A 15,682-nucleotide genomic window follows, 5' to 3' on the forward strand; every position below is an offset into this window, starting at 1 on the left:
TACTCGGTTTCGCCACGGCTGCCCGTGTCTCAGAACTCCATGCTCTTGATGTAGACTTGGTACGTTTTCACCGAGATCGGCGTGCAGTCAACTTGGGGTTACTCATGAACTTTGTTGCAAAGAATCAGTTACCAGACCAAGTGCCTCGCTCATATGTTGTGCAGGCCCTCTCCTCTATCGTTGGTCCGGCGGACGTTGAGGACTTGGCGTTGTGCCCTGTTAGAGCCCTGCACCAGTACATCGAGAGGACCAGATCTTTTCGACAACATCGCAAAAGACTTTTCCTCTCCTGTAACCAGAGTCGGTTGAGGGATATTACCAAGAACACGGTGGCCACCTGGATCCGGTCTTCTATCCTGACCGCCTATCAGAAGGAGGGTTTACCTGCTCCGTCTGCTTCCAATCCGCATGAACTCCGTGCCTTGGCCGCCACGATGTCCCTGCACTGCAACACATCCATTCAGCACATCATCACTGGCTGTTTCTGGGCTACGGACTCCATCTTCGCCAACTATTATCTGAGGGATGTCTCCACAGAAGACGTTGAGGGGTTCCATCATCTGGGTCCGGTTGTTGCTGCACACTCTGTTGAATACAAGCCGTCCTCGTCGCCGTTGATGTCTATCCGATTCTGGGCTGCATACTGAGATGTCCACCGAATCGACAGGTGAGGATTGCTTAGACTTTTGTTCTTTTGCACAGTTCACGCACTGGTGCCGGAACTTTTGTCTCGATAACCTTTACCCTGTACTGCATGTGGTTATTTGTTGTCGTTATTGAACTAACAGTTCTTTGGTGTACTAGACAGAAAACACTCGGGGGGCTTGTTCTGTTCAATGTTCTGACGGATGCACCTCATTAGGTTGTCGCTTGTTATTGAAAAACTAATACACTTCAATACGTGAGGGTTACCTAACACCTGCATCCCTGGTGGCTACGTCTTCCCACCCTGTCAGAACCAGCATGAGATGTGGCTTCCGCCTCCTGGTCCATGTGTTCTAGGAGCTGTACCTGCCACTGCTGACGGATGCCACCATTCTGGTTGTTGTTACTAACATCACCTGCATTGGTCTGTGACGGGCATCCCTAGGAGGAGGGCTTACCAAGGTTGGCCTTATTCTTCCACTAGTCAGCCTCATTCCGGTTGGGGAGTTATCACAAGCATCTACGGATCTCGGCACCCACCACCATCTGTTGAATGCTGCACTTGTTTGAGGACAGGTAATGTCTATAGAAATGGAGAAAACTTGAGTGTTTTCTCTTTTATAGATACATTACCTGTCCTCAAGATTCATCCCGCCCGGGCCTCCCTGCTTCCTGTTCTCCGTGCGATGCGCTCAGGGAAAAAGAAGGAAGTTACAGTCATGTGACCGGAACTAGAGAGCAGTATGCAGTAGAAGAATTTAGGCCATCCCATTGGCTGTTGGGATGTTCGGACCAGACCACTTGCGTGGGGGGGAGGTGCACTTGTTTGAGGACAGGTAATGTATCTATAAAAGAGAAAACACTCAAGTTTTCGCCAATATATATATATATATATATATATATATATATATATAGGGAAACCTATCTATATCAAAACCGTTTTATGCCGGGGACCTAATACTTATCTTATTTAGACAAGATCCATAGGTAGCATTTTAAAATTTAGAATATTTGAGACCATAAAACTTGGCCAGTTTTCACAAGATTGTAAAAAAAAATAAAAAAAAAATAATAACAATAATAAAAAGATTCTGTTTCTTCAGGGTCCAGTTTAGACAGGTTTCACTGTGTTTTGTTTTGTTTATTGTTGCAGACGGCAAGTTTAGAGCTCTGGTGATGGAGTTGACGTTACCACCAGCTTCATATGCAACCATGGCGTTACGTGAAGTCCTGAAGACGAGCACTTCAGCCTCATTTCAAACGTCAATAAATGTTACCTGAACATTTCGCTTGGTCCGGGCACATATGGAAGGTGTTGGAAATCTTGGAAAATCATGGATGTAATTTTCCAGTCTTTGAGAGTCATATATTTTCAGTGAGGTCATGGAAAGTGATGGACTAACAAGTTGGGTTGTGGAAAGTCATAGAATTTTTAATTGCGTTATGGAGAATATTACCCCATTTTAAAATAACACACACACACACACATACATACACAAAAAAACATGATATTTTGAATTAGGTTATGAAATATAAAAATTGGTTAAAAAGAATACTACCCTATTTTAAAATAACATTCTCATACACACACACACACACACACACACAAACTTGCAATTTTTAATTAGGTTATGAAGAATAAAAATGGGCTAAAAAGAATATTACCCCATTTTAAAATAGCACATGCACACACACACATACACACTGAAAAAAAAGCATAATATTATATTGATGATCAAAGAAAAAAAGTCTTAAAAAGCCTTTTTTTAAAAAGATCATGGAAACCGTCTTTTAAAAGTCATGGGAAGTCGTGGAAGTTTATAAAATATAAAACAAAGTGTGTGAACATTGTTGGTTTGCAGATGATTCTTCAATCCACAGTGATATACCTCCACTTTGTGAAACCAAGAAAAGGTTTTAAAAAACTGCAAAGGTTTCAAACAGCCTACTACTTGAGAAGAAACCAGTTACATATAATGTTACTGAAAGAATATCACTCATCAGACTTCCATTGCTATGTGTTCCTGGAATGTGCTGTCCTGTGTCTGGGAAGTGAATGTACAAAGACTCCTTGGTGCTTATTGAAAAGAGTAGCCTATGTGGCAGATGCAAATTTCCTGTGTGTTGCTCCAGAGCAGTGAAGTGGTCAGGAGGGTGAATACTCAGTTGACTGGTTTCTATTGTAATCTATCCTATCACATTCATTTAACATTAAACACCAAAACCAGTCTGGGGGTGCGATCGATCCCCGTCAGTAGGCCCATTGGGCTATTTTTCATTCCAGTCAGTGCACCACGACTGCTATATCAAAGGCTGTGGTATGTGCTATCCTGTCTGAGAGATGGTGCATATAAAAGATCCCTTGCTACAAATGAAAAAATGTAGTGGGTTTTCTCTCTAAGACTTAAAATTACCAAATGTTTGACATAAAGAATAACCAATGATTAATAAATCAATGAGCTCTAGTGGTGTCGTTAAACAAAACAAACTTTTAACAAAACTATTCTAGGAAATGACAGCAGTACTTTGCTTCCTGAATATACATGTCTTGGCTGTTGGCTGGTTAAATCAAGTTTTGTACTTTAAACATTACTCTTCTACAATATCTAATTTTTTAGCTTTTTTTTTTTTTTTAATGGTACTGACTAAAGAGTTAAAGATGTATTACAATATTGGTGAAAGGGATAAAAATTCAGTATGAATGAAAGTTTGTTTTGTTTAACGACACCACTAGAGCATGTTGATTTATTAATTATCGTCAACTGGATGTCAAATATTTGGTAATTTTGACCTATAGCCTCAGAGAAGAAACCTGCTATATTTTGCCATTAGAAGCAAGGAATTCAGTATGAATGACTTTTGAGTTTCTAAACACATGTAAACCTATGGTTGGTTGCTGTCGGCGACGTACAGTTTGAGTGTTTGTTAATTTGGCCCATTTCTCACATCCAGCATTAAAAAATGAGTGTGGCAGGATGGGGGGAACCAGTCTAATAGTGACTGTTCTGAACACAGTTGGGTGTGAGGAGTTATTGACCAGTTCCCTTGATTTAACCATTGAAATGCAATTGCTGTTCATTTACCATGCAAATCTTTGAATATGAAAATCTTATGTATATAATGGTTACCATGTTCAATTCCATTCTTAAGTATTAAAAGACCAAAAAAAAAAGTTTTTGTTATGTTTCTTTTTAGTTACTTATCTGATGAGCAGAAGCCCAATTTATATGTATATGAACATGCAGGTACATCAAGGTGAAAAGGTGTGCGCTACCAACAGCTTGCTCTGAATGTGCACGTAAAACCCTATGTCCTGACAAGTGGAAAATATACTGAACAAGAAAAGAAATGCCAATATTGTTTTGTTCAATTTATTTTTAAATATTCTGTAAAGTCTTGTTTATGGGGAAAGTGCAAATAAAACTTCCCACGCCAACGTTTAGTCAGTGTTGTCGATTGTGGCAGCAAGTTTGCTCTAGCACTCTCAATCATGTTGAATGAACTTGCAATAGTGTAAAATGCACCGAGGTGGTTTTTGACTAATATTCCTTTCTTTTACTCCGTGGTGTCGTGGGTAAGCCATTGGACATAAGGCTGGCAGGTATAGGATTTGCAGCCCAGTTCCAGCTCCCACCCAGAGCGAGTTTTAACGACTCAATGACCATGTAAGACCATTACACCCTCTTCTCTCTCACTAACCCACTGTCCAGGACAGACAGCCCAAATAGCCGTATGTGCCCAGGACAGCATGCTTGAACCTTAATTTGGATAGAAGTATGAAAATAAGTTGAAATGAATGAGACTTTTACTTCGAGGAAAAGTTGCAGCATTATGCTCACTTAACTCGTCTGCTGTGAATGCATTTCTCTGTTTAGCCTTGTCCAGTGTGGGTTTACGTAATTAAAGGAAGTTTATATTCAATCTCTTGCTCTCTGCTTGAGAGGTGTCGTTAAATAAAACAAACTTTATTCAATCTCTGTATTGGGGTCATTGTTCATATGAAAACACCATTGAATAGATTTTTTTTCTTTTTCCAAATTCCGCACACGTACCACATCAAAAACCATGCACTTATAAATGACTCGAACAAGAAAACCCAAGTGTGTTCCATTTTCATAAACACTTCATCTTCACTCTCACCTATTTACAATCACCCCACCCCACCTCGTCCCTCCCCTCCCCTCCCCTCAAACAAGCCCACTGAGACAGACCCTACCAACAGCCAAAATGGCTAGAATGTTAAAAGCATCCAATTCCAGTGCTCCTAATCAAAAGAAATGGCTGTAAAACCAAAACTGTGTTCAGCTATTCAAGTATTTTTGTCAGCCATTGAGCTAACGGGGCAGAATGTAGCCCAGTGATAAAGAGCTTGCTTGATGTACGGTCGGTTTGGGATCGATCCCCGTTGGTGGGCCCATTGGGCTATTTCTCGCTCCAGCCAGTGCACCACGACTGGTACATCAAAGGCCGTGGTATGTACAATCCTGTCTATGGGATGGTGCATATAAAAGATCCTTTGCTGCTAATCGAAAAGAGTAGCCCATGAAGTGGTGACAGCGGGTTTCCCCATCTCAATATCTGTGTGGTCCTTAACCATATAACCATAAATAAAATGACTTGAGCTAGTCATTAAATAAAAGATTTCCTTCCGGACACTTGGCTTGTGAAGATGCTGTTCAGAATACAATACACTGTAAATATATTATGTAATGCGTCAAAAAAGTATTTGCGAGTGGTCAACACTGGCTAAAACTGCGTATAGAAAATACTGTGATGTCAACTGACAAGTTATATTATGAAAAATACATGCACATTGTTTTAGCTGTGAGCTGAGGTGTAAACTCACATGACATGTTTCAGTGAGTACACATCACCATTTTGCTTTGTGTGAATTTAGTAACTATTTGCCACAGGTAAAGTTTTCAAATTGTGGTTATGAATGGCGGATAATTAATTAAAGCAATGATTGTGATAGTACTGACATCTTTGTCCTATTTCTTTATAAAAAATAATCAGAAAAAGACACGAGCATGTTGTTTTAGTCGCGAGATGAGGTGTAAACTCATACCATGTTGTAATTAATTGGGAAGTTGTTCAGTTTTAAATGAAAGAAAGAAAGAAAAATGTTTTATTTAACGACGCACTCAGCACATTTAATTTACGGTTATATGGCGTCAGACATATTGAGAGGAAACCTGCTGTTGCCACTACATGGGCTACTCTTTTCGATTAGCAGCAAGGGATCTTTTATTTGCGCTTCCCACAGGCAGGATAGCACAAACCATGGCCTTTGTTGAACCAGTTATGGATCACTGGTCGGTGCAAGTGGTTTACACCTACCCATTGAGCCTTGCGGAGCACTCATTCAGGGTTTGGAGTCTGTATCTGGATTAAAAAACCCATGCCTCGACTGGGATCCGAACCCAGTACCTACCAGCCTGTAGACCGATGGCTAACCACGACGCCACCGAGGCCAGTAGTTTTAAATGAGTACACATTACCATTTTGCTTTGTGTGAATTTAGTAACTCTGCCACGAGGAACATTTTCAAATGAATCATTGGTAGATTGACAATTATTGACTGAACAATTGTGGTTATGAATGGCAGATATTTAATTAAAGCAGTGGTTTTGATGGTACTCACATCTTTGTCATATTTCTTTACAAAAATAATCATACTTTTGTATACAAAAAAAAGAACAAAAAGTTTTATTTAATGACACTTGGAGCACATTGATTTATTAATCATCTGCTACTGGATGTCAAACATTTGACAGTTTAAAAAAAGGAAACCCACTACATGTTTCCATTAGTAGCAAGAGATCTTTTATATGTGCCATCCCACAGACATGATAGTACCAGTCGTGGTGCACTGGCTGGAGAGACAAATAGCCCAATGGGCCCACCGACGGATCGATCCCAAAACGACCTTGCAATATGCAATCACTATACCACTTGGCTATGTCCCACCCCTGCGTAGAAAAAGTCCTACACCCAATAATCCATCAGTTTTTGCAGTACTTTGTTGTTTGCAAAACTCTAAAGTAATATTACACACACAAAAAAAGACAAATGTTGATGATAAATGAACAAGAATAGTTTATTGGTAAAAATGTAGCCTACAATATGCTTTTATATGCTGCAGCAAATGTAAACATGAAATGTAACAATGATGGCAACTTTCTGGCATTAAGCACTTTTGTTTGAGCACTTATTTTATCGAAGTTGACTTCATTAGTATTGCTCAACATATATACATATAGATATATATATATATTAAGGTATTGCTATCACTAATAAGCTTGCACTATTTGTAAAGGACTACAAGAGGTGTGTATAAATTCAAAAGTGGGTGGAAAACACACTAGAATTGTTTACGAACAGTACTCTTTGAAAAAGTTATTGTTTACAAACAGTACTGTTTTAAAAATTTATCACATTAAATGGCATAAACATTTTACATAACATTTTTCTTCTTCTTCTTCAATAAAACACAAAGCAACAATACAATCCAACTGAGACACTTGGAAATAAATTAAGCAGCTGTTAACAAAACTTATACAACTTTTGTTTCGACTGTAAACTCCTGGACCGAGTTCAGCCAGCCCGAGCAGAAGGACGTCCGCTAGACTGGTTTATGCACTTCACGGTAAATCAAATGGTAACGTTTGGAACCAGTTAAATAGTTCGCAAACATTAGCGAAACGTTCGCTGGCTGAACTTAAGGCAGGTTTCACTCAAATACACTGAATAACAAATGGAACACACTTTAAAGGGATCCAAACTAAATTTTAAATAAATTAAAGAAAATTATATTAATACATGTATTTGCAATACTTTTATTGTTCAGTGTATATTATGATGCACTGGTAGAGTGCATATCAAAATTATAACAACAAAAAATGTCCGTTTAGTTTAGAAATGACCTCTTTGTGTATCTGGAGTAGATCTAACATTACTGGCCATTATTCTATGTGTACTGCCATCCCACGTATTTCAGACTAGATATGGCCCTGTGTTTCTAAAGTGTTAGTCTAATTTACTAACTAAATAATTTTATGAAAATCCACCATACAGCATAAATATGGCAGTATTCATTGTGTCATGGTGTTGCTGTATTTGTCTGGATCATAAATTTATAAATTAGTCCTTTTTTAAACATTTCTTTGAGATGTTTTTAAAACGAAATTTATTACAACTAGTATTCACAATTTTTCTACGACTATTAGCGCTACAAAAATTATGCATAACAATGTATGATGAAAGTGACAAATATAAAGCAATCATAAGAAAGAATAATAAACAATGATTGGTTTTCAGCGAAGATGATAAAAGGGGCATGATTATTTTTTTTTCTTAAACATTTCAAAGAAAACACCTAAAAAAACCATAAGACAATTCACCCTGTTCCTTAAACAATCCAATAACAATTTATTATGAAGACAAAACACAAGAGAATATAAACAGATCTACGTCCAAAAGATTCCTCAAGTTGCATATATATGTTTAAATACAAAGCTTTATATAAAGTATGATTTGCATATTCATTTTCTCACTCTTCCGTTTTTTTTTCTTTTTCTTTTTTAAAAAGTCAAATATTTTGTACAAAACGTCTTGGCTGTACATTTGATTTTATGCCCCAAAAAATAAATTTCCATAAAAATTCATAAACTTTTAAATAAATCCTAAAATGATAATAGCAATAATAAATTTTGTCCTAAGCTCAATATATTAAAGTCTTTTTAAAAAAAAAAAAAAAATCACACGAAAAAACAAAAACATTTTTGTAAAATTCTAATGAATGAAAACATGAAAAATTTAAAGAAAGAAAAAAAAGCACCTTTTATAAATATATTATAATTTTTTCTTCAATATTGTCAACAAAGTTTTCTTTTTCAAACAGATTTTTCATTACTTTTCTTTCTTTCTCAAACAGATTTTTTCCACTTTAAACTTTCCCTTCTTTTCTCAGCCATTTCAGCAATAAATATGTGGTATACAATGCAATAAAATGCCTCCACAAATTTAAATTTCCCAACACAATGTTCGAGCGAAGCAGCAAATTTAGTTTTTTGTTTGTCGAACTTGGATAGTGCTGGTTACTGGACCTCCACACAGAATGGGCTGCCGGGGATGTGTTCGTCGCCCCAGCGCACAATCAGCATATAGTTTCCGCGCTCCTTCACCATGTAGTTCACCGTGTATTGGTTGTTGCCTTGGTGTTTCACTATCAGCTCCTCGCATGGTCCTTTCGGGCCCATCATGCCCACATACAGGATGTTGTTGCCTGGAAATAATTTAATTTATTGTTTCATAAATTATTAAAATTAAACCAGATAAACAATTTTTTTGTATAAATCATTCAAGGTTAACTTTATTTCAATGATAACTGAAAAAAAAAATGTATGCAAGTGTATATTTACACAAATCTTAACTGATAAACATAAAATCTCATCACTACCAACAGTTTTTGTTTTGTTTTTTTTAAATAAAAATATTAGTGATTGCATGTAACAGACCCACCATAAAATGTAAACTCTTTTTTTTTTTACACCAGTCCAATAAATTATACTTGCATGATCAAAAATATTTTAATGGCCTAACAAGAAGTCAAGAAAATGTATTCTCCCCATTCCTTGTCTGCTTTAATTTCTCCCTTAAAATTTTATTTTGTTTAACATCACCACTAGTGCACATTGCATTTTAATCATAGGCTGTTTGGTAATTTTGGCACATTTTTCTGATTAGTAGCAAGGAATCTTTTATATGCACTATCCCACAGACAGAACAACACATACCACAGCCTTTGACACACCAGTCATGATTCACTGGCCCACTGATGTGGATTGATCCTAGACACACCAGGCATCAAGTGAGCGCTTTACCACTGAGCTACATGCCCAATCTGGCTGCTTCTGCCATCTTTCAACTTCTTGTGCTGTTCACCTGCACTTCCCATTTCAAATTATTTCAAGTTTACTTATTCACAATGAGCAACAACTAACTAGAAATTAAGAGAAAGGAAAATTGGACATATCTGAAATGAAGCCGTTCTGCAATTGCGAGAGGTAGTTAGGGATGATCAGTTTTGAAATGCTTACCAGCTCCATTTGTGTCAACAGTGAAAGTAGACTGTTTTCCACGGAACGCTTTCTTTAGACCGTTTCCTTGACAAGTGACATTACTGGCATCAGACTGGAACCTCTGAATTCCACTGAACTTTGTCATGATACTCGTCTTGGTTACAGTTTCCACGACAACTGATGCATGCTCTTGCACACCAGAGGCGTGTCCATCACCTGCAATTGTAATATAAAATTATCAGTGAAGAAAAGGATTTTTTTTAAATGGCACCTCAGCCCATTGTAAGTTAGAGCTATTTGATGTCTAACATATGGTTATTTTGACATATGAGAGAGAGCAAGAGAAAGAGAGAGAGAGACAGAGAGAGAGGAAGGAGAGACTGTGTGTGTATGCCAGCGATAGATGGACAGACTGAAACATACACAGTGAGAGCGAGACAGACTGAGGCAGAGAGAGAGAATGTGTGTGTGTGGATGCAGTGGACACTCTTCTGTATATCTCAATACATAAAGATCACAATTTAATGTTTAGACAAAACCATTGATTACCTTCAACCTTGGCCTTGAATGGACTGCCGGCAATGTGGACTCCAGCGTACTTGATGGTGACGAGATAGTCTCCCGGGGCGGTCGGTGTGTACGTGAACTCGTAGCCCTCATTCGACTCCTTGCACTCCAACCTTACCTTGGAGGGACCTTCCACTGTCACAGCCAGAGCACCAGCTCCAGCATTCACAGTGTTCACAAAGAATTTTGATACCTGACCTGCACAAACACAAATCAGAGATAAAAATTTAATTGGATTTTAAAAATATCATGAACCTTTTCAACATTCATTCGTAGAAAGAAAGCAGCCATTTTTGGCAACCCTCACCACTAGTCGGGTTTTTTTTTATTCTTATAATTATACAATTCTCTTTCAGTGAATCTAGTATCCTATTTTTATCAAACAGCCTCCTACTTTTAAACTTATATCAGCATTTGGGGAAAAAAGTTTAAAGAATGCATTTTTGGTATAAACAAAAAAAAAAAGAAAAAAAAAAAGAAGGAAAAACAGGAAAAAGTTTAAAGTATGATTTTTTGATGAAAAGAAGCTGAAAGCATGAATTTATTGCAAAAAGGTGAAAGTATAAAATTCTGGCAAAAAGGTAAAAGTATAAAATTTGGGGGGATATAAAAAAAGTTGAAAGTATGAATGTCTTAGAACTTACCTGTTTTTCCTGTTTTCAGACCATCACCATGGGCAGAAACTCTTCCAGGGTCGGCGTCGACCTTACCGACAAGAACTCTGAATGGACTGTCTGGTATGTGGTATCCGTTTAGAAGAACATTTACCATGTGAGGACCATTTTCCCTTGGAATAAACCTTACAGCATACTCTCCTGTGAAATGTTGATAGGTCATTTAGACACAAGGGGCCAATTTCTCAAAACTAAATTAAACTTTAAAACATATCTAACCTGACATTAAAACAAGTTTTAATATTAAATTCAAATCACTAACTTAGTCTAAATACTTGCATTTTTTAAACTTACTATGACCCATATCCAACTTCAGGATGAAATTATTTTTTTATGTCTTAAAATAGTTATACAATGGAATAACATTTTTTTTAAAGACAGATTGTTATTTAATACAGGTCAAATTGTATTAGGAGATATTTTAAACTAGATATAGATGCAGAATGTAGATATATTATAGAACATGTCAACATTGTAATAGATAATTAGTATTTTACTAATGAAGATCTTTTTAACAGTAATTTAGCTAGTATTTAATACTACCACCACCATTAAGCTAAATTCCAGTTGAAATCGAACTACAATGATCTACTAACCATCATCTATGTCCTGTATAATTGCTTCGTCTATTGATCCAGATGGCGCCACCACACTGGCTGAAAGCTTTCCTTTCTGAGCTCCGTTAAAGTTGACTAAAAAGGCAGCAGGTCTTCCCACCTATATTTGAAACAAGATGTCAGTTGAATTACATGTCTGCTTTTGTACACATTTTGCTTTTTATTTAATTAATGCTAAAACTATTAATCTTGTATTATTTCAAAAATAATTTTTTAAATCACAATTAAACACATTAATTAAAATATTTTTATGTTTTAAACATTCACCGAGATGAACATTCGTAAGAGCAACTGTAACTAAAAGTCACAGCTTGATTTACTTGTAAACCTCTGTACTTGAAATGTTGATAATCTTGAGTATTTTAACTCACACAATTTACACAATACCCATTTTTAAGAAATGACACCCCATAAAACAGATTAGTAGTTTAACAGAAAGAATGTGCAATGTACACCCTACCATAATATAGAAGTGACATTTTGTCTTACTTATACAGCTCTGTCCTGGAAGGCTAGGCCCTACACTTTGTACAGTTATGAAAGCATGACTTTTTTAATCAAAAGAATGTCAAAGGTGTGACAACTTGAGATTTACTTATAAACCTCTGTCCTGGAATGGTAGTTTGTACAGTTATGAAAGCATGACTTTTTTAATCAAAAGAATGTCAAAGGTGTGACAACTTGAGATTTACTTATAAACCTCTGTCCTGGAATGGTAGTTTGTACAGTTATGAAAGCATGACTTTTTTAATCAAAAGAATGTCAAGGTGTGACAACTTGAGATTTACTTATAAACCTCTGTCCTGGAATGGTAGTTTGTACAGTTATGAAAGCATGACTTTTTTAACCAAAAGAATGTCAAAGGTGTGACAACTTGAGATTTACTTATAAACCTCTGTCCTGGAATGGTAGTTTGTACAGTTATGAAAGCATGACTTTTTTAATCAAAAGAATGTCAAAGGTGTGACAACTTGAGATTTACTTATAAACCTCTGTCCTGGAATGGTAGTTTGTACAGTTATGAAAGCATGACTTTTTTAATCAAAAGAATGTCAAAGGTGTGACAACTTGAGATTTACTTATAAACCTCTGTCCTGGAATGGTAGTTTGTACAGTTATGAAAGCATGACTTTTTTAACCAAAAGAATGTCAAAGGTGTGACAACTTGAGATTTACTTATAAACCTCTGTCCTGGAATGGTAGTTTGTACAGTTATGAAAGCATGACTTTTTTAACCAAAAGAATGTCAAAGGTGTGACAACTTGAGATTTACTTATAAACCTCTGTCCTGGAATGGTAGTTTGTACAGTTATGCAAATGTTGAACTGATTAATCTGACCAAAAGAATGTCCACAGTTTATGATGTGACAGTCCACATAAAACAGATTATTTTAACAAAAACAATGTCCATGATACAAATTTTAGGACACGACAACTCGACTTACTTGTAGACCTCTGTCCTGGAAGGAAGCGATGGACAGCTTTCTGGCATCTCCAATACTCGGTGAGATGGGGACCGAGAACGGGGAGTCAGGGATGTGCTCATCATTGAACTTCACAGACACCAGGTATTCACCTTTTAATAAAACAAAAAATGAAAAAGTTCCGAAAACATTCAAAATTTGGAGTATAACAACCACAAATGTACATTTATTTTTTCATTGGTGTGGTGTTAACATTTATTTTTCAAATAACTCTTTAAAGATATCCCATAAAAATCTTTAAACAAAATAAAAATGTAAATAAGCATTTAACAAAACTTCTAAATTTAGAGAAAAAAACCCCATAAATGTACATAGTTAACTTATTTTCAAATTTTATTTTCTAAAATACTTTTCAGAATAACACTTTAATATGCACCACAAAAATCACATTCTTTTCTTTTTTTTAAATTACATCACAATGTGGAAATACAACTAAAATAAAAGCTGTCTAAAAATCATTTCACTGGTAAGCAGTATATGTAAACTTTATCAAGGTTCAGTAAAAAACCCAATTCTTTTTAGATTAAGCATTGACCTTTTCACACCAACATCAGTGCACAACTATATAGTAATCTTTAAAAATTGTTATTTTTTATAAATGCACACATACCTGGTTCTGAGACCTTGTATGTGACACCACAGGATCCATCTTTGCGATCCTGGAAGTCAATTTCAGCCTTAGACGGCCCCTCCACTGCTATAGACAGACCCCCAGCTCCAGCCTCACGAGTGTAGATGTTGAAGTCACCTGAATGATAAATAGTAAAACACATTGATAGACTTCATTAAAATTATCAATATCCTGCAAAAAAAAAAAAGGATTTTGTATCATATGAATAAACGTAATGTTTTTAGACTGCATCATAATTATTTATATTAAAAAAAATAGGTTTTCTATGTTATGATCATGTGCAGTGGTTTCATACTTTCATTAATATTCTTGACCCAAAAATTTAGTTTTTATATATTTTTAAAATGCACATTGTTTTTTTTCCCTATATTACTGATATAAAACTATATTTTTCTGTATTACCAATATAAAAAATAATGTATATTTATCCAGTTTACAGAGGTTATGTTCTGTAATGATCTTTAATTACTACAATAAAAAATAATGTATTTTCTATGCTTTATAAAGAAGTATTCTGTAACATATTCAAACAAAACAAATATTTTGAGAAAAAAATGGTCTGGAAAACTATTTATGGATGGTCAGACAGACAGAAGGACAGAGACAAAACCTATAGTCGCCTCCAGTTGGACCGGCAGGGAACTAATAAACACTCACATGGTTGCTTGATTTCTCCTCTCTGCAGACCTGGTCCAGCGGCTCGGACCTTGTGGGACCCTCCCCCCATGATGGGGCCAACAGTGAACTCAAAGGGGCTGCCAGGGATGTGAGCATCCTTGTGTTTCACGCTGACGGTGTGCACGCCCATCTCCTTGGGAACGAACTTGATGCTGTAGTGGCAGTCGTCCAGAGACATGACATCGCACAGTTCCGTCACGCCCTGTGGGCTCGTTACCGAGGCAGTCAGGTCAAATGGACTGGTTCCTGGAATATGGAAAAAGGAATAAAGGTTAAATGGACTGGTTCTTAGAATAAGGAAAAAAGGAATAAAGATTAAATGGACTGGTTCCTGGAATACAGAAACAAGGAATAAAGGTTATATGGACTGTTTCCTGGAACAAGGAAAAAAGGTTAAATGGGCTGGTTCTTAGAATAAAGAAGAAAAAAAAGGGAAAAAAGTTAAATGGGTTGGTTTCTGGAACATGGAAAAAATAATAAAAGTGGACTGGTTCCAATATAAGAAAAGATAAAGGAAGAAATAAAGGTCAAACAGACTGGTTCTTGGAATAAGGAAAATAAAGGAGTAAGAAGGACCAATTCCTGGAATAAGAACATAAATATGAAAGAATAGGGGTCAAATGGACTAGTTTTTAGATTTAAAAAAGAAAAAGAAAAAAAAAAGCTAGCAATATTTGTTAACTCCCCAGCACATTGTTTAATCAATAACAATTAAGTGTCTAGCCTGTCTAGCCTGTAATAATTGCAACCCATGGTATTTTTTATATGCACCATTCCACAGACAGGATAGTAAATGTACATTTTATGTTACACCAGTTGTGGAGCACTGGCTGGAGTGAGAAATAACCCAATGGGTCCATCCCGGATCATGTACACCTTACCCCAGAACTATGTCCCACCCAGAACTACATGTAAAAGTATTTGTTTTGTTTAATGACACCACTGGAGCACAATGATTTATTAATCATCGGCTATTGGATGTTTTAGAGAGGAAACCCACTACAATTTTATATTAGTAACAATTATATACACCATCCCACAAACAGGATAGCACATATCATGACCTTTAATATACCAGTCGTGGTGCACTGGCTGGTACGAGATGTAGCCCAATAGACCCACTGACGGAACTACGTCATGCAAGTAATTGCAAGAGTATCTTAAATGTTTACTTATAAATTGAGTTATATTATTCCACTAAAGTAAGAAAAGAACACGTTCATGGATTTTTTAAAAACATAACTGTACCATTGTAGCAATTCAAACCCAGAAGTGTTCCAGGAAATCCTGCTATATTCGGATT

At 36.4% G+C, this 15,682-nt stretch overlaps 2 protein-coding genes across 5 annotated transcripts in view; one reads left to right on the plus strand and one right to left on the minus strand.

Moving 5' to 3' along the window:
- The window catches only part of LOC121369131 (pseudouridylate synthase 7 homolog), a 29,312-nt gene extending 26,305 nt beyond the window's left edge, over nt 1-3,007 (plus strand). For both annotated transcript variants that reach the window (XM_041493996.1, XM_041493997.1), the window contains exon 17: nt 1,799-3,007. In XM_041493996.1, coding sequence (XP_041349930.1) covers nt 1,799-1,926 — 128 coding nt within the window. In that variant the 3' untranslated portion in view covers nt 1,927-3,007. The remainder of the gene's footprint in view (nt 1-1,798) is intronic.
- Nucleotides 3,008-6,727: 3,720 nt separating this feature from the next.
- Nucleotides 6,728-15,682, minus strand: part of LOC121369132 (filamin-A-like) — a 144,839-nt gene continuing 135,884 nt past the window's right edge. For all 3 annotated transcript variants that reach the window (XM_041493999.1, XM_041493998.1, XM_041494001.1), the window contains 8 exons: nt 14,359-14,625; nt 13,681-13,818; nt 13,032-13,162; nt 11,566-11,686; nt 10,940-11,110; nt 10,278-10,493; nt 9,747-9,944; nt 6,728-8,932 (listed from right to left, as the gene is read on the minus strand). In XM_041493999.1, the coding sequence (XP_041349933.1) occupies nt 8,745-8,932; nt 9,747-9,944; nt 10,278-10,493; nt 10,940-11,110; nt 11,566-11,686; nt 13,032-13,162; nt 13,681-13,818; nt 14,359-14,625 (1,430 nt within the window). In that variant the 3' untranslated portion in view covers nt 6,728-8,744. The remainder of the gene's footprint in view (nt 8,933-9,746; nt 9,945-10,277; nt 10,494-10,939; nt 11,111-11,565; nt 11,687-13,031; nt 13,163-13,680; nt 13,819-14,358; nt 14,626-15,682) is intronic.

This window comes from Gigantopelta aegis, chromosome 3 (genome assembly GCF_016097555.1).
Source record: "Gigantopelta aegis isolate Gae_Host chromosome 3, Gae_host_genome, whole genome shotgun sequence".
In the NCBI taxonomy this organism is placed as follows: Eukaryota; Metazoa; Mollusca; class Gastropoda; order Neomphalida; family Peltospiridae; genus Gigantopelta; species Gigantopelta aegis.